This window comes from Cariama cristata, unplaced genomic scaffold (genome assembly GCF_000690535.1).
Source record: "Cariama cristata isolate BGI_N322 unplaced genomic scaffold, ASM69053v1 scaffold615, whole genome shotgun sequence".
NCBI lineage: Eukaryota > Metazoa > Chordata > Aves > Cariamiformes > Cariamidae > Cariama > Cariama cristata.
In genome coordinates, this window is record NW_009615558.1 from 20,170 (window position 1) to 40,519 (window position 20,350).

At 38.4% G+C, this 20,350-nt stretch overlaps 1 protein-coding gene across 1 annotated transcript in view; it reads left to right on the forward strand.

The window, feature by feature from the left end:
* The window catches only part of CDYL2 (chromodomain protein, Y-like 2), a 50,024-nt gene that overhangs the window by 12,908 nt on the left and 16,766 nt on the right, over nucleotides 1–20,350 (forward strand). The window contains exon 3 of the mRNA XM_009699822.1: nucleotides 11,982–12,576. Within this exon, the coding sequence (XP_009698124.1) occupies nucleotides 11,982–12,576 (595 nt within the window). The remainder of the gene's footprint in view (nucleotides 1–11,981; nucleotides 12,577–20,350) is intronic.

A 20,350-nucleotide genomic window follows, 5' to 3' on the forward strand; every position in this document is an offset into this window, starting at 1 on the left:
AGAGAGTAGACTGCTCTTGCTATATGACCTGAAAGTCAACAAACCTTCATGGTATCAAGTCAAGGAAAGAAGGAAGTTCAGAGCTGCTTGTGGGAAACTCCCTTCCAGCTGCCTGATAAATCTAAACTCATCTTAATTGAGTCAGTTCATACACCCACTTCCACAGATCGCATAGAACTGTTTTCCAAATGGAGCTGCTTTTCCAAGTGGAAAAAAATTAACAAAGAATTAATAAATTACTAGTAAATATTTTAGGCAAAATTTATGTATAGTAGAATCACAGAATAATGTAGGTTGGAAGGGACTCTTGGTGATCATCTGATCCAACCCCTTGCTTAAAGGAGCACCAACTTAATTAGGTTACTCAGGGTCTTGTTCAGTCAAGTTCTGAGTATCTCCAAGGGTTGATATTCCACAGCCTCTCTGGATATCTGTTCCAGCATTTGACCATATGTATAGTTTTTGCTAGGGATGACAGCAAGGACATCAGGAGATTATTATGGACTCATTAGAATTAGAAGACTAATTAGGTGCGAGATTCATAACAGTCTCTAACAACTTATTAGTCATTTGTTAAAACTCCTTTTTGTAATTTCATAAACCATTTGCAAGTGGGATTTTAGCATTAAATGTGACTCAGAGGTTTCTTATACTAAAGTGTGAATTTAAGCTTCCCTTCATAAAGTATCTAGAAAACAGTATGGGTGTTGGAGCACCAACGTATGTTGGTCTCTGCACTAACCCTCAATTAATAACAAGCAGACAGCTGCAGCCTTCCACAGCTTCAGTTTGTGACTGGCATAGTGCCACAGAGAGAACATACACTAGCCTAATCCCAGTGAGACAAATGTAGGGAATAAATCTCAGAAACCCTACATTTATAAAAATATAGTGCCCCATTCTACAGAGGCACATGGAACTAAAGCCCTTTGCCACATCATTGCTGTAAATGCATCCAGGAGCAGCTGAGGTATTAACACAACTGCCAAGTTAGGAATCTGACTAACAAATACATGGAAAATTTCCTCAGTAATGTATTCACTACTTACATATTCAGTACTGCTTCGAGCACAGAGATTTCTAAATGGTTCCTCAGCTTCATCAGAGTTCCAGGTCTCACCCTGACGCTTGATACATCTGCATCATCTGTCAGCAGAAAGAGAAGACAGCCATCAGCATGGAGATGTGGCACGTGCCTCCACAGTGACCCTTGGAGTGATCTGGCAGGCATTTTGAGCTAGATGGCAGGATCTGTACCTCTCCACCAGAGAAACCCCCGTGGTGTTCCTTGGGACCTCCCTGAAAGGAGCAATGGATTTCAGTCTATAGAAGCCCCTATGGCTGCAAGTACTGCCAACACTTGGCTGAAACCCTATCATCAGGAATAATGACGATCTAAAAGAACTCGGGACTCATCAATTAACACTTCCTTAGCTTGTGTGAATTACCAAGGCTGAAACAGGACTCAACTGAGGTCAAGGAATGGTGACCATCTGTTGCCAAAGTCAGCTTTCAAGAGGATCTAGAGCCTGAGGACAGCAGAAGGGTAACCTGTGATTGTCTCCTCTGCATCACACCGCTCTGATGGCAGCTCCCGGGGGACTCGGCCATTGCCAGAGGAGTTTCACAGTAGCGTGTGGCCAGAGCCTGCCACACAGTGCGGTGTAGTCAGTCTGTCTCACTGCAGGCATTTGTACAAGCACAGATGTGTTCATGCCTTTCATCCACACTGTAAGCAAACGTCCTTCTCACACAGTCCATCTAATTGCTCCAAAACATGCTCTTACATTAAATCAATGAATATGCTTTTATGCCTTTGCATCTCTACCTTTAGAGCACTGTCCCCACTTTTTAAATGCAGATTTCTAACTAGCTGCACTCTCAGATGGTTTAAAATGCGTCCGGCTGATGAACACTGACACCTTTACTATTGTCCATAAGATAGCTTGTTCCTTCCAGGCACCAGTAGTAAGTTGGTTTTACACTGGACAGAATTCAGGTCTCCAACACAAATTAAATCTGCAGGGAAAACCAATGCAATAATTGAGGCCAGAACTTGGCCTACTGACCCTGCTCATCTGAATGCTATTTCTGAGGGGATAATGATGTATTATTCTTCCTTTTTGACAATTACTCCTTCGCAGATAATTTTTGAAATTTTATGTGCCATTTTTCTGTGATGTTGCACTGGTATCCTGGATACTTGTAAAATTCTGTGCTCCTAGCATGCCATTATAGTTGCCTAAAGCATGTTTCTTTATTCCTTTTTTCTGTTCTACCTTTCTTTTTGGCTCATTCCTATATTCTGCCGTCACATTAGCGTCATTTGTGTAACCAAGAAAATGAAGAATTCTACTGAATTCTGAAAGACACCTTTGTGTTTCATGACTTTTCTTCTCTTATTATCCCACTACTTTACAAACTGCTACTTCAGCTTTTTACTCAAAAGATTGCCCCTCAACCTTCTATATTGTACAACGTTATCTATTTTTAGCCCTTTCCTTCTAAAACCTATCCCTGCACGGTACTATTCACAAATTTGACTGTTACTACCTTTGCTATATGGATGCTCCAAAGCAGTTGCCTCCTATTCTAGTTTGGATAGAAATCATGAAATTGGTATATGATTTATCCTTCTGACATCTCCTTATCCCTGTCCAGCCATTAATATAACACGGACAGAGCTCTTAATTTTCTTCTCCCTCCTGTCTCAGTGATGGGGGAGAGATTACCATTCTCCTTCACGTTCAGGCTGGGAATTCTTTTCCCAGCTGTAAGCTGGAAATTCTTTTTTACTTGCTGCTCTGTCAATTATGTGTTGATCATTTCAACAAAATATTTGTGTCTCCCTGTGTACAGTAGCTAGAAAACAGATACTGTCACTGGAGATTCTTTACACACCATACCCCAAAATTGTTATTCCACATCCTGTATCTTGGAGTAACTACCTTATATATGCTCTAATTGTCCATTTGTCCTGTTTTCCAACACAGAACCTTAATTTTTACCAAGCTATCATTTCAATAAGGGGCATGTTCCTTGAAAATATCTGCAAAGCTGTTACATTGTCTTGTTTCAAAGATCACTGTAAAATTCACTTCAAAAACTTCGGTAAGGAGAGCATGTTGTACAATGGCCACTGAGACTGACCAGTGTCACCTTGTAGCCCCTCAGTACGCTGTCCCCTCCTCTTGTCTCTTGTCTTCTCCCTGGCGTGTAAGCTTTGCAAAGCCAGCAAGCTGCCCTCGGACAATTCTCCTCAGTTGTCACACTGAGTCGGTAAAGCCTCTCTGAACAGCTGAAGCTCATGCTCACACTGAAATCCTAAGTCCTCAGCACCTATGAAACCACCGAGTGACGAACAGCTCCTCAAAACGTAGGCTTTCACTTCTTTGTGCTCAAGTTTACCACTTTGCTGTAAAAGAGCTAAGAAAATATTTTTCTACCTACCACACAAGAACATGTGGTTTATTTTATGACAGTTGTACCAGTAGCATTTGTAAAGCAATGAGTCACTGAGTGGTAGTACAGCAGAGTAGTTCAAATATTTATTTATAGTATATTATAGCTGAACCTTTGTATTTTTTTAATGTGGAACCTTCACTTCTGGCTTAGCTTTGGGATGGATGTAAAAGTGTTGAACTGAAGTCCTGGCCTTGAGTTGAATCTGAATGAAGCCCATACGGTGGAGAAAAAGACCGAGTGAACTGTACTACAGAACGCTAAAATAAGCTAGAACTGAAGAAGGTAAACGACAACAAACTGCAAAGGAATGCAAAAGAACAGAGTATTAATTTTTTTCTAATGATTTCAGGTGTAGCTTTTCTGTACATTAATAATTGCTTCCTGCATTTCTGGACTCGTTTTAATGTTGGTGCAAAGCACATTTAGTGATAGTAATGTTTTTATTTTTTAACCACTGCTTACACGTTTCCACATCTGTTTGGAAACACAAGTATTTTTAACAAATTCGAGGCAGTTTTACTGAAAGAACTGTGATATGTTCACATAAACACTGGTTTGCTTAGAAGTTTCTTCAAGTCCTGCTCCTGTTCCTATAAACAGCTTTTAAAATAAAAGTTAAAAACCTCATGATTTAAGTCCCCAGGATTCCTGCTTTGATTTTACTTGCATCTAAGTAAATTGGGAATAACTCTGCTGACTTGTACTACTGTAAAGGAAGCATAGGCAGAATCAGGTCCTTACTAGGTTATGCTGAACTCTTCTTTTCTGATAAACACATTTCCCATACACGTACTCTCAGATAGTATGAAACTGGAGAATCCCATTGAATTCAGCAGAGAAACATTTCAGGAAGTAGTCCACAGTATTAGAAAGCTGAGCGCCATACATGTATCCAAAACAGCCAGCTCTTTGTAGAGCTTAGCAAAATATTTTGTCTCCTTGAATTTAGATTTCTCATTCATCTCTTAGTCATCTGTGCTTGTCACAGAAATAGACTGTACAAGAACAGTTCTCCTTAAAGCAAACTTCATCCATGTCTCAATTCTCTTAGATTAGCAGCATACACTGTGTTTTTAAATCTCTCTTATGATAGTAAATAGGAACAGCATTTATTTTTTACGTTGTTGGTCTACAAACGAGGAAAATATCTGCTGTTTCTAAATTTAAAGTGTACACTATAATGTACAAAACAAATTTAGCAGTATAGTAAAAATTACCAGCTGTACTTTAGTACTGAAATAAAAGTAAGCATTTATCATTAAATTCAAATGTTCTAGGTAGCATTCTATCTAACAGATTCATTCTGAAATAAATTGTGCTAGCAAATTTGTACAGGGTGTGTTCAGAACTGACCACTTGTTAACATAAAGGACATCAAGAATTTGGTATGCCCTGCTTCTTGCTTTTCTTTCCTTAAGAAATACAAACACTGAAATACAATAACGAACAGATTTATTGTACCAAAGAAAACAGGGATTTGATAAATGAAATATCATTGACATTGTCAAGATTACTTTAACCTACTGCTAAAGAATATCTTTATTTTTTAGTGCATTTTTCTTGCACCTTTGAAAACTGTCTTGCTTTCCAAATGAAAACTTAAATATTTTTTACAAAACAATTACATTTAAGAATGAACAGCTGTTTGTTGTGCAACCTGTCAACAGTAAGCCTGGGCAGAAATACGTTCTGTGTCATGAACATACCCAATATGAAAGAGTTTATATGATGTAATTGCCTACAATGACAGGGACTACACGTGTTGACCAAAGAGTCTCTTCCTGATCCCTGTGTCATCTGTCAAATTTCCTTTTCCAGTCCTTTCCCAAGGGACAGTATCAGTCCATACAAAAATGCCCATCTTCCAGTGCAAGATTCTTGTGTATATTCTTATTCCTGTTTGCGCCAAAAAACACAATGATTGTGGCACTTCCAGTGCAGGTATTGTTTACAGACAAACACTTAAATTTCCTAATAAAAGAAAGTGATGTAGATAATGTCCTTAAATTTGTAGTGGGAGAGGAAAATGCCTTTAGCAGACTGGGAGATTTGAGCACTGTAACTTCTGACCAGGAGAAAGCTGCCATAAACAACCAGGAGAAGACAAGGGCATGAAAATGTCTTCTGTTAGTCAAGTCAGCAACAGGGACGGATGGTATCAAGGGGGGAAACACAGTCCTGGTGTGGAATTGGAGATGTGGCACCAGGGCAGTTTTCAAAAGAGCCAGAAAAGAACAACTGAGAGACCAGACCAGAATTTCCGTTTCAATGAGACTGAATTTCAGAGAAAGGTGGGACTTCCAAGAAAAATGGCTTAAGGTCATTAGAGATACGAGTCTACATGGAAGCTGTGGTTAGTTGTTTTTCTGCAGGCAGTCAGCCAGGGCTTCATTTGATCTAAACTGGTAAAAAAGGCAGGCTCCTTCTGCCAGAAGACCCCCTACACAAAGAGGAAATCATATTGCTTGCGTAAGCACGGAGCGAGGCTTATCTTTCAGTTTCTTTAAAATACCTGGATGCCAGGGAAGGTAACTAACAGTGTACTTATGCAGGCAAAATACTGTGTTCAGAAAAGTCTTTTAGCAGTAATTTCTAATTGCCTCATCACTACTTTAAAATACAACAAACTTGCAGCGCACGTCTGGTTTTCTATATGAACGTGGCCCATCAAATCACGTAGCAGGAAGCCTCTACGGTGTTACTGCCTATCAGGAGGGGAAGATCAAAGACGCAGCCTTCCATACAGGGAGAAGAAAATTTTACAGCATTTATTTGTTCTGTCGTAAGTCTTCACACCTATGTGTTGAAGGACACATATATGTAACACGGTGGTTTGCAACTGTGTATAATATGAGGCTGATGATAGGCTTTTTCCAGTGAAAATGCAGAACTTTCAGGATTTCCCTAGCAAGTTTAATACCTCTTCTGAGTCTAAGAAGATTGTAGAAAATTAAAAATCCACATGCTTAAGAAGAGAAAAAAGGAACTGAATAAAAAGCAGCATCTTAACATTAACAGGGTGTTCCCTGAATTTCCCAAGAAGATGTCATTTGATGTTTTGCCTGTGAATAATTCAGATGAGGAATGCCTTCCCTTTCATTTTTATGACTATCTAGCCCTTTTGCTTTCATTTTGACCTTCCAGGTGACTACACAAATTTTCTGCTGGGGGGGGTTTCCTAGCTGGCACATTGATTGGATCGACTCTGTTTTTAAACTATGGGTCAGATTCTGAAGAGAGACCCAGCATCCATTCCACTATTATTTTTCTAACATGAATACTGACTGCTTCAGAAGATATGGTGCCATATTTTTCATACATCTGGAACAAATGCTTTAATTACCAGATTTTGTGAAATTAAATACAAATACAATAGAAACACAAATCAGTTGAAAATGCAAGCAAGACATTTAAAACTAATGAAATATATTATTTCTTAAAGTGAAGGTAACAAAAAGGAGGAAGTTAGGGCAACAATGAATTTTTAAAAGACAAACATGTTGATTCAGATGGCCTTTATCTCTCTCAGAAATCTTACTGCCTTTCTTTCCTTGGCAGTTTCTTCAAATACCCTTCCAACACCCCGAGGCACAACATGGGACAAAGACCTCCAATGAAAAAAACACATAAACCAGTACAAGTCCTGTAATTCATAGTAATGAAAAGTGTTTTTTCGAGTGCATGTCATGAAATCAGTCTGCTGCTCTGTACGGCACGCTAACAGACACCACCTGACCATCACAGATTACAGTTGAAATCATTTACCTAGATATGCATGGCAAGAAGAGGAGATGACATGTACTTATTTTGGAAGTTACTAAGTAGATACGCAGTCTTCCGAACCATTCTGGAAGTTTCTGGTCTCCTGGAAGGTATTTTCTGGGAACATAAGGATTTTTATTTATGCTCTTTAGAGCTCCTGTGAACTGTGAGATGAGTATACTCTGCTCCAACTTTACAGTTATATCTGTAGAAATAATTCAGTAGGAATTACCTTTTTTTAACTTAGCTTAGATTTTTTTTTTTTTAATAAGTGGACAATAACACTGCACTGTTAAATGAGTGATTTTGACCCTGAATCTTCTAGAAGGAAGATGTGTGTGTGTTGTACTCTGCATATATAAGCACTTGATCGCCAGATCACAACACTAAGTTTATGAAGCTCTACATATTTGTACTGTAATTGACTGGTATTTTTTTTATTTCACATTAGTTTTAGAATACAAATTTTTATTAAAAGGTTTTTATTTATGACTTTCATCCTAGTTTGTGCAGCTGTGTATAAAGCTACATTTAAGGCTAATTGGAAGATAAAAAGTGTGTTGCAAATGCATTTGCACAGATACCATGGTCTCATTCTATTTGTTCTCTTTAAACATATTTATATGGTAACATTTCAGCACCTCAAGGCATCCAGAATTAGCTAGGAGGGGCAGGGAGAGAGACTTGATGGTTGGACTTGATGATCTTTGAGGTCTCTTCCAACCATACTGATTCTATGATTCTATGATTCTAGAATCTAGGCAAGTAATGGTGTATGTCAATCCTAGCACTCTCTTAGACCCCTACAAACTTTGTTGCAGCCATTTCACTTTATTAACTACTTAGTTTTTCAAACCAAGTATAGTGAGTTCAAGGATTTGGCAAACTGTAACTACCAAGGTCACTCTGGGGAAGATGTTATTTAGTTCTCAGAACTGAGAACTGAGGGGGGAAATGGAAAATCAGACATTGAAGCCATAGATATTTTCTGCATATTCTCAGGACTCTGTATTGCTTATTCTAGGGAAGGAATGAAAGTATTATTTCTGTTAATCACTAGCTGTCACAGAATTATTTCTCATTAAGAACATTAATATGAATTTGTGTAACCTTCAGTAAATGCAGAAAGATTATTACTTTATATACCACTCGTTAAAGCAAATAAACATCATTAAAAAAAACAAAATAGTGATGCTTGTTATTACTGTGGACTGTGAATAGAAGGAAAATGTGACAGACTGTACCAGGTGTGGGTAAAAATCTGATACTTATGCCTACACTGAAGCACTTCCCTGTACGCAGGGAAGGAGCACAGTGGCTCTCTGAAGGGGATAAATATCAATGAAGAACTTAAAACCGCGAAAAAGAAAAGGGACCATGTTGAGAGGTCAAGTATGTTTGATGCTGCCCTCAAATGCATTCAGTAATGAACAATGAGGCAGTAATGAGGATGAGGCAAATATCTGCTCAGACTTTCTATGCATCATTAGTCAAGCCAGTGGGTATGATGGCTGAACCAAAAAAACTCAAGGAAAACAGCTAATTTTGGATCAACCCACATTTTCTTCATTTTCTCCCCAGCAGAATAATAAAACTGAAGAGAGGGTTGACCAGAAACAAAACATTTTGTCTTCACTTTATTTAGCCCCCCTTTATTTTACTTTTGTTAGTTAAATTTGAAGTGAAACATTGATAGTTTTGTTCTGAAAATGCTGTAATGAAATACTTAGTCTTCCCCAAATATATTTGCTTTCTGAATTTTTTTCTGAAACCATTTATTAAATTTGACCCAATTTCATAAATACTTTTATTTTCCCTTCATGATGTGTTGAACTGGTTAATGATGTTCTCCACTGCCAGTATTTTGTTTCCCAGGAACAAAGACCACTCATGTTTTCTTCTTTTATCCTTTTAATTGGAATGCATAATGCCTTATCACCAAAATACTTGAGTGTTTTCCATACTAAAAAATGCTCTCTAGGAAACCTCTTCCCTCCACTTTTCCTCCTTGTATTACTGCAACGATGTGAAAATGAGAAATCAGTATAGTTAAATTTAAAGATACATGCATGAGTGAAAAAAGGTGAGGTTGAAGAGATGGGTTTTGTATGTGATTCTGAAAATGGCAAGGTATTTGCCCGTCCTTTCTGAGGTTCTTCCTTCAGTGAGCAAGTGGAAGAATGCAACTGGTGTAATCCCTCGAAAGAAAGACAAGTTACTCCGAGGTAGCATCAACCTGACACAGAGTTTGTGTTCCAAGTCCAAACTCCTGAATTAAAAAGAGAGGGGAATGCATGTATTCCTTAGCTAGTAGAGACAGAATAGCATTAAAGCAAATCGCTACAGTAATGATAGCTGTGGTCTACTGAGTTTAGCAGCAATTAAATTTTTCCCCCAGGACATATATATATATATATATGTTTTGCTCCTTGGTATAGTGAGCTGCAGTAATTAAAGTAACAAATCCACAGACAACCCACAGGCCACTACAGAGTTCTACAGTTCCATGTACAGTTTTTCTGGCTAGTCCCAGATAGGAGGATGAGAAATGTTTTAAAGCCAGGGATAATTTGGACAGCTGCTCTCTATGAAGTCAACAAGATCATAATAAGCCTATTAGTTTGACAACTGAAAGCCATACATCCCAAATGAGGACAAAACCAAATGCCAGTTCATTTTTTTTGTGAAGACTTTTCCCTCCTTTCAGACAAATGATCTCAAACTTGCCTAGACTGAGCTTTAGTTAATTGTTTTGCCACACTGCACAGTCCTGAAGGGGACTGTGCTAAATTCAGAGTAAAGAGGATGCCGTGCTTTGCTTCTGCGGTGGTTCCATGCAGATATTTGATAAGACAGAGCACAGAACGAGCTGTTTGGGATGCTGCAGTTGAGTGCCCTGGAGATGGAGGAAAGCTGTCCACTGCGACTCACACACAGATACCTTAGCACAGTTCCCATGTAAATGAATTGAGATAGAAGTATAATGTTTAGTTGCTAATTACATTTGGACTCCTTTGGGGAACCCACCAAGATTTCTATGAATGTACTGTTCCAGCCAGTGAACAGACAGAATTAATCCATTGGTTTGCTCTAACAGGGGACCTAAAAAGAACAATTACTTACACTGCTGTGATTGCCCTTTTTCAAGGTTAAATTCTCCATACAGATTCCACTGTTGTTCTTCACATGAGAGGACTTTTCTTTGAAGAGCAATGAAAGCTATTACATTAGCTATCCACTTATTCATTTTTCTAAATTAACAACAGTGCTTTTGGTTAATGATAATGATTTTTTTTTCATTAGTGGCATCTTTATCACTCATAAGCCACACTTTAAACAAATTTAAAAAAAAAAAAAAAGAATTGGAAAATAAAACTTTGGAGAGACTTCAGGTTTTCTCATCATAACCTGACTTTTCATGGCAGATGTTTGTCTAACAAAAACTCTTTGTTCTAAAAACCCTCCATACCTTCCCCACATTACCTATTCTAATGCTTAATTCTTACTACCGTTACATTTTCCTGATGACTTGATCTAAATTTCACTTGATGCAATTTAAACCCATGACTTGCTGTGCACTGATTGTGCTTGGGTTTCATATGCACTCTCCCTCTAGTTGAGATCTTGCCAGTGCTGAGATAGCACAAAGATTTCTTCAGTTGTACAGTCCATTTTCCACAACAGTGTGATACTGTTAATTCACATTCAGCTTGCAGTCCCAATATAGTCCCTTATCCCTTGGTGCAGAAATGTGCCTTAAACTGACAGTCTTCTAGCACAGGTTCATGAAATTCATTACTTCTACGTAAGAATCCAGCCTTTATGCCTTTCGTTTGCTTTTTCTTTTTTTTAAATTGGAGCGCTCACAAATTTTGTGTATTTACTCAACTATTGCATTCATAAAAAATACAAATTTCTGTAAGTAGCAAAGTGGATATACACTACTGCAAGTAAGGCCTTTGGTGTAAAATATTGTCATTTGTTATAATCAGTTCTCTCTTCCAGATAGTTTCAAGACATGGAAAAGTATGGGGACGTTTATAGGGACATAATGCATGTGTGGATTCAGGAGAATGATCAGTAACTGACTATATAGCAAAAGATGCTTTATTTAGCTCTTGCAAACAAGAGGCAGCTGCGGAATGTGACAATCACAGTCTCATTTTATAACCAGATTTTCAAAGAAGTCATGCTTTCATTCATGATCTTCAGGCTCTCTTGTTTCTTCACATTGTGCCTATTGCAGGTTCCCAGATCAGATTTGATCGGGTGTTTATGTCTCTTCTTAAGGTTTTCTGAAAGGGAAATGGCCTTGCTGTCAAATTACTGCTGGGGCCACTGCAGTCCTCTCCTGTGTTGCCAGGTCTGTTCCGGGGAATTCTTTGTCGAACAGGAACGTGTAACACTGATTCCTAAACATTATGTCAAGCAGTTTATACACACACCAGGTAGGTTCTCATCAGCAGTCAGCACGGTCTATATAGGATCCAATGGGAATACAGTGTTGGACTGCATCCTATCAAAATAAGGTAAATTTAAATCTGTAAAATAGGTTGCTACATTTTGGCTAGCCCGGTTAGGCTTTCCATGTCAGAGTCAGTTCATATTTTAGGCATTATATTTTAGGAGAATCTCATTAATACTAAGATGCCTTTACAGTGTCAGGGAGGCCTTCCCAGCTGTAAATGAAGAACATGGTTTTCATGATCAAACCTTTTTTCTTTCTAATATGATATTTTTGGTTTTTCTTTTAGGTAGAGAGGATTGTAGACAAAAGGAAGAACAAGAAGGGCAAATGGGAATATCTCATCAGGTGGAAAGGCTACGGAAGCAATGAAGACACCTGGGAACCTGAACATCATCTGCTACATTGTGAGGAATTTATCGATGAATTCAATGGACTACACGTTACTAGAGAAAAGCGATCAAGACATGGGAAACAGGCCAGCGCGCCAAAATTTTTACGGGAAAGCCGAGGGTCATCTGTTGAGAAAATATCACATAGAACTACTGAATCTGGGAAGTCTAAAGGGTCAGCACACAAAAGGAAGAGAATTAATCCATCTCTTCAAAAACAGAAAAGAGGATATGCAGCAAAGCCAGCATCTGCTAATGACAGGGCTGCTAAAACTGTGACTTACCGAACTACTCCCAGCGGTTTACAGATCATGCCACTGAAAAAGCCACATAACGGTCTGCAGAATGGAGATGGCAGTCATGAGAAAGATTCTAGACATTTTGGGAACGGCTCACAACAGCAAAACATGGATTTAAATGATCGTGAAGGAGAACAAAATTTGCCCAGCGTGTTGGAAGTTAGTAATGATTCACCTGTTGTGAATGGAATTGGTATGTGATTTAAACAACTACAGTTTGGGGCAGGGGTTTGTTAATTGCAGCAACTGCAAACAGAGAGTCCACTCGTGGAAAAATCATTGTCATGCTACACAAGTGATATGGTGAGAAGCATGTAAAAAAGTTTCATGCTCTTTCGCCATATGTCATACCATTTTTTTATCAGTTGGCTTCTCTCCTTCCATTTCCCATGGAGTGACATGAAGCCATGTTACATGCCTTTGCAGTATAAACTCTTTGTGGGGAAATGATGACAAGGCATGGAGTAGGAATGACAACTGAGGTATCGGCAACTTTGGTTTTGCGTATCACCAAGTAACAAAGCACTTCTCAGTTATGTGTGCTCAGACCCAATGGTCTAGAAAGATCAGGTTTATTTTAGAAACAGAATTAATACCACCCTTGCTAAAGTATCCTGGTGAGTATGGCTGAATAACATTCAAGTTCCTAGGTATTAATGCTCATCATGTTCAGGAGTCCTCAGAATTGCCAGGTCCTTGTCTCTGACAGTGACTGCATACATCAGAAGTTGTAGGACATACTTCATGGGAAGGTACAAACAGCCTTGAAGTGAACAAGAAGAAAGAGGAGAAATATCTTTCTAATCCTCATAGTTACACACTGGCTTAGTTTTCAAAGAATAAAGGTTTATGTTTTCTATAAATACTATTCAGCTTAATGCAACTAAGTAGCTTCTCATTATCTATATGTGTCCAAACTTTTTTTTTTTTTAATCCAACCAAATTTAAAGCCTCAATGGTGCTTTGTGGCAGTAATTTCCTGGAGTTAACAACGAGGTGCACATTTTATTTGATTAGGTTTTTGGGTTTGGGGTTTTGTTTGGGTTCTTTTGACCTTTACTTTCATTGAATAAGCTCTTGTCCTTATATGAAGGGATAAAGTGGAAGACGTCCTGTCAATCAGTAGGCAGCCCCAGCCTTTTTAGCCTTCCTACCACGTGGAAGTCTTTCCAGATTCCTGGTAGTTTTCAGTATCCTCTTGTGCCTTTGGTGTGTGGGGGTTTTTGTAATGCCTTTTAAAAACAGCAGGAGCTGTTCCAAATGATTTCCTACTGCTTACTGATACAGTGGTGATACAACCTTTTGAGAGTTATTTTTTCTGCTGTTGCACACTGCGTAAAGGTTTTCATTGAGTGATACACAGTTGCTCTTAGCTTATTTTTCCTTGCTGGTTACAGTTAATTTAGAACACAGCTATATGTATGATTCTTTTCATTATGCATTTAATCTGCTTTACTGTTGCCAGTTCACCTTTTTCTTATGACTCAGTGAAGCTCTTCAAAATCTTTCCTAGGTTTTACTCTACTTAGTTTGTATTTCCTTCAAATTTTCCTCTCATACTTCTCTTCCCAGTTCATTAATATGTACGTTAAATAAACTAATCCTTCTGCAGATCCTTGGGGCAGCCAACTACTAATCATTTGACATGATGAAAAGTAACCATTTGTTCCAATTATTTATTTTTATTAGCCACTTTCTATAGCTCATGATAGCGCTCATTTCCTTAACAGCTTCTTGTGAATTGCCATGCCAAAAACTTTTCAAAAGTCAACATAAATGATAACACCCCACTTTCCATTTTCCACCCTACTGGCAACCTAGCAAAGGAAATTCTACTTGATTTGGGAAGTAGAACTGACCTTGCCTAGTCTTGCTGGTTACATCCTGTAACTACTGGGATCTTTCAATCCAGGTGTCAAATACCTTGTTAAAGACTTGCAAACAAGCAAAATGTGTGGTCAGCTTTAAATGCGTAAGTAGCCCTGATGATGTCAATGACACTAAAAATTGAGAGTACAGGCTTTTGTATTTTGGTGAGTTTGAGCTTATATAAGACTGCTTTAAAAGTTACCTGCTTCTCTAAAAGGACTTGCATATCTAATTACAGGTGTGTATAAAGTTATTTTTCTTGGCTTTCTTACTGTTTCTAATGAAGTTTTTTTTATTCATTTGTTTTATGTTATTCATTGGGGAAGTTCTGATACAAAATGCATCTTTAAAATGCATTAATTCCCATATTTTAGAATCTTTTCTTTTAATGAAGAACTAAAGGGCCACAAAGAACTGTAAGGTCAAATGAGCCTTTCGTTTGTCCCCACAAGAGCTAATGAATGGCATCCACCAGCCTCTGTTTGAATAATCCCTGTAAGAAAGCTCTATTTCAGTAGAAAGCTGCTTTGCCTAAGCAGCCAGGTGTTCTGCCATGTACAGAGGGCTCCTGACCTAACAGCTGATATATGCAGCTCCTTTAAGATATTTCTTTATGATGGTTTTTGCATTCACCAAATCCATCGCTTCTCTTCTGTATTTTGCTCTCCTTTCTCCCTTGCATTCTGACCTCCCTGTAGGCAAAAGCAAGAGATCTTTAAATCTCTACCTGGTTCTCATCTGAAAAACCCACACTCAGCAGCATTTCCAAGGTGAGAAATCCCTCCAGTCTTGTTTTGTGATACCCAGCACACGCATAGTGAAGAAAAGTGCAAAGAGGAGAGATGAGACGTCCAAAGTAAGAGGAGAAAGAAACTGGTGAAGAAGGGTCAAAATAAAAATACTGGCTTTTTTTCTAATATTGCTCTACAAGCTTGAGAGAAGTCATATTTCCTGATACAGGATTTTGCATCATTTGAAATGCCAGATCGAAGAAACTTGCACTACTCTTCAACAAGTGCAACAATTTACTGAACTCCCTCAGTATTCACACTCACAGGGAAGTAGCAGAGAAGATGCCAGTGTGATTCTGCCATGTATCCTGTTAGTATCACAAACTCATTTGAACCGGGATAGATGTCACGCTAAAACTGGTCTGAAATTTTACAAATTACAAATGAAGAAAGTTTCAGAGAAAAATGCCAATTTGTTGAATAACAGAAGTTTTGTTCCAAACATCTTGGGTTTCAAAACTTTCTCCAAATCTGAGCCAAGGTCCCAAGGCTTTGTCCCTTGAGACCGGGAGCAATGTGGCAGTCTGCTTGGCAGGCCTCCCACATTTAACTTTGAGGCAGCCAGCTATGCCAGAGGTTTCAGGCAGTCTGCCACAGAGTCTGGAAGTTGAAAGCCTGGCGTGCCCCATCAACGCTCGCAGGGCTTCCAGGCACTATATGTAGAACAAAGAGGGAGGCTGGAGGACCTGGGTTTGGCTCCCAGAAGCTGTGGCTCCTGGGCATCCCTGTGCAGAATCCGATGAAGTAGACATTTGTGTCCGCTTTGAGATTGGCGACATGGAGCCCAAATGAATGTCAGACTCATTTCACAGCTAAGTGTAAGACTGCACAGAAAATGTATACAGAAATTTTAAGTTGGTCTTGAGATGATGCCTAGATTTGGAAAACTCAAAAATTTCACACAATTTGAAAACCCAGCAGTAGGCCCAGCTCTGCCACCAGTGTTGGCCTATGGTTGAAGGCCTCCAAAACCCATCAACTTGAACCAGTGTTCTTTCATATTATAATCATGTTTAACTACCAGTGTATTGAACCAAGCCATATAATTAGTAATTTATAAACTATAACTAATCAAAAAATACCTATTTTGTTTGTTTGTGGTAAGCCAGTTCTGTTGAAACAAGTAATAGCTATTTGAAAACTAGGTTTTGATGAGTCCTTGAATGGACTTCCACCAGTCTGTGTTTGGTTTTGTGTATACATCCACTGGGGTACAAGTGTTTCCTGCTCAACCTATAGATAAAACTCTCAGCAGCAAGCTATTTACCCCAGAAAGATGACTGTATACCTGCAGATGTATGCACAAAATCATATATGCACCTTAGTGGAGGCCTGGAACCTTGCTGAAGTTGGGACAAACCTTTCTTGCCAAAACCTCTCCTGTACCTTCTACACATCCCATCATAAGGAGAGTAGAGTCATCTTTACTGACTGTTGAAAAACTCTATGGGAGAACATCCACTGATGCTCCCAGGAGCTAACAGTATCGTTCTTTCTGATGATATTTGTTGTCTTCTGTTATCACATTTCTGTTTCTCTCCAGATATTGTAATTGAGAGTGATTGTTTTGTCAAGTTTCTTGACAGCATCAAACCTCATCTCTCTTTAATCTTCTCTTTCCTTTTTCTATATCGGTCTATTTCTGTACCATCTGCTGAAGAATTTTTGCTTGTCATGTGTCACTAACCACTGTTTTTCTCCATTACGAAAATCTTTGTAGTCTCATGGTGCCCTTAATTTAAATACTCTCTGTGAACTTAGTCACTCTTATTTTTAGCTTGTTCTGTTTTATTTATTCTGGAGCAATACTGGCAGTAAAAGACAACCAAATATGCTTGCTTTCTCAGTTTGGATAAAACCTCATTGCTTTTAGATATCTTACAGATGCTCCCTTAGCTGGAGAAGTCTGAAATTATTAGTAAATTATCAACAGAACACTGCTTTTAAGTATGTACAGTATTAACCATTACCCACAAGAAAGACCGAAAGGAGACAGAGAAAGGCTATTGGGAAGACTGAGGAATGCCAAGCTGTTTTGCCAGGGAGAGTAAGGAAGCGTGGTTTCTTTCACCTAGAAAAATGAAAGCCCTAGCTCCATGGTCCTTTCCATTCAGCATAAATGCCTACTGCTAACGAAAGGAACAGCCCAGCTCTCCTTCCAATGATATCCTGATCGTTATTCTCATCCTTTACCCTGCACCAGTTTTCCTACTCTTGAGGCTACGAGGTGAACCTGATCTGTTTGAAAATTAGCCACAGTTTTGCAGGGTGTGAATTTCCAGCCCGAACAGTTCATCACGTCAGTTCACAGTATGGCTACCTACCTGCACACTAGTACCAGCACAAGGATCACTACATAGGGTGGTGGCACAGAGGGCACAGAGATTGCTCCATTAAACTGACTGTGATGAAATGCTAAGAAAAGATGTATCTGAAAATAACAGTAGCTTTGAGGTGTCCTCTTCCAGTGGCTAGAAGCAGTGGAAGGAGATAGGGAGATCAAAGTCCTCTAAAGCATTGAGTGGTCTGAGGCTCATTACGATCTTCTCTCTCTTTCCTCTCCTACTCTTTGTTTATCTCGTTTTTTTAGGCTATAAATTTCTAATGTGTTTTCTGCGTTGCCTAGTATAATGGAGCCCCAGTCTCAGACTCAATCTGGAGTCTTTAGGCTCTTTCTGGTAGCAATGGCAGCAGCAGTAACATCATTACATGTTGTCCCCTTCAACAGTAGCAGAGTACTAGAGAAGATGCAGGGACAGGCATCTAAAATGAAGAGAATAATAAGAATAAAAGAGGCTTCAGTTAGGAGAGGGGAAGGCCGAGGGGGAATATGATCAAAGTTTGCAAAATCATCAAGGCCTCAGATAAAGTAAATGCAGAACTGTTGTTCACTAAATTCCTCAATAGCACAACTAGGGACCACTGAGTGAAACTGGTAGAACATCAGATAAAAGCACAGATGAAAGAAAATTCTTCTCTGTGTAGTGGCTACATAACTTCTCAAACTCATACCACAGGAAGCTGTGGAGACAGACAGCATCAGCAGGCTCAAATGGGGATTAGTGAAATCCATGAAAAGGTCCACGAGCAAATACTGAAGGAAACAGGAATGATGAATCCTCTCATATTCCTATATAACACTTAAGGACGATACTAGGGGAAAGGACTGCAGAAAATGGCCAAGCTTGCATTTTCTCCTTAAATAGCATCCTTTACTGCCATTCTTGGAGAAAGATTACTAGATGCATCAGTGGTCTGGGAATATCTTAAGTTCTCCTGAAAAATATTGAAACTTGTTCCCAATGTCAGTGTTGGTTTAGGTATTCCAGAAGTTCTACTGCTGGTTAAAAACAAGGTCACAATTAGATTAAGCTCCCACTAAAGGAAGGAATATTTTGTCCCGTTTTGTTTTCTTTCTGTACTTAGACTGAGCATCAAATACGCACTGCTAAGCCAGTAAGCCACACTTAGAGGTACCTAAAGCTTCCTTAGTTAATTTGTGACATCCTTAATTTGTTTCACATGCAGTATAGATTGCTTTGAGAATGTCTCTTTTTTCCTATGTCACAGTCATTTTTCATCTTGACATATTAAGGTACTGTTACCCTTGTGTGCACTAAGCAGGTGCTAACTGTTAACCCTCACGCAGAGAAAATCCGGACGCTTTAGTGGCTCCAGAACAAACCTTCAGTAGCTCCATCACATCCATGCAAAAGACATGCTAAATTGGCCTGGTTTCACTTGAGGGTTGTCTTTAGATTTTGCTGATCATTTTCTCCAGTTTATCAGATTAAACAAGGTTACAGGGATGTACTGTATACACTGAAACAACAATTTACTCACTGTATGTTGTTCTGTTAATCATCCATTCTTGGAAATGACACTTTTCCATTTATGTTTCTGTCATGTTTAATTTAGGTCTTTCTTTCTTCCAGTTAAATTTCTGTCAGCTGGCATGCAGATAGTTAAAATATTGTGAGGAGATCTATAGTTTCTTACATCGTGTATTTAATTTACAAACTGCATACATTACTCAAAAGAAGAATACAACAAAAAATTAAAGTAACATTATTACTATGAGGCTTTTTGTTGAGCTGGATTATCTGTGTGAATTAATCTTCTACTATTCTCTTACCAACTGTATTTAAAATAGATCTGGCATAACCTTCAACACTAGGTAGATAATCAGTACAGTTAGTCTGACACATCTTCCATTCAGTGTTCGTTTGTGCCTCTGATTTTGTAAGTTATTTACACTTTTGGGGGAGATTTAACTCTTCATATTTTAGTAGCTTATTGCTGAGTCAAGCAACATAGTAAATTTGAATAGATAGAAATGCAATATTTAAAATTCTGCCTCAGTCAAATAATTCATTTGTTTCAGTATATTATTCCCAATGGTATTAGTTTCCCATTAGTAATTTCACAAGTTTATTTTTCTTTGTAAGAATAGATGTCAAAATATGTGCAGTAGCAAAACCTTATGAAAAAGAAGAAACATGCCACAAGAGATTATTCATAATTTTTAAAATTTAAGCACATGGTGATTTCTACACTTGTAGATAATTCTTCTTGAGAAAACAAATTTCAAATGCTGCTGGCTTCGAATGATTTTTTTTTCAAACTAATGTTCTAATGTAATTTGTCAATGTTTGCATTGCACCAGTTAAATTCTCTATTCAATATAATATAGGCAATGCTTTATCTCTTAATTTAACAATGAAAGAGAGTTTTATGATTGACTGAAATAGCAGACTTTTTAACAAACCTGCATTTCTGTATGTAGAATATGTGTACGCACATGCACACGTTACATGATGAGGCCAAATGATGCACCAGTATAATACTATTAAGCACTCTCTATATTTTAATATCACGTATCATAACTGCAGTGTATATACAGGCATTTCACAGGCTGTGAACAGTTCCACAGGCCATTGCCAACTGAGAGGTGTCAGACAGTTCAGTTACCTACATAACATAGCTAATCCAAAATGAAGGTAAGTGGTTTTGGTTTAGAGAGTAATCTGTTATGAATTCATCATTCAGTTCTATTCCAACAGAGCATTTCTAATTGGATAGTGGTCATTTAAACTATAAAATTTAAATCTATGTTCTAGTATTCATGTCATCTGCCCTTTAAAAATTCCTGGCTATTCGATACCAGAAGCTGGAACAGGTCAGCTTTGGCAGGAGTAAAGAGTAGAACTAACAAAGGTGTTTTCATTCAGCTCTTTCTTGGCCGTTCCTAAATATGGCGTATTGTGGGCTCATGTCTATTTAAACAAAAACAGATTTGGAAACTAT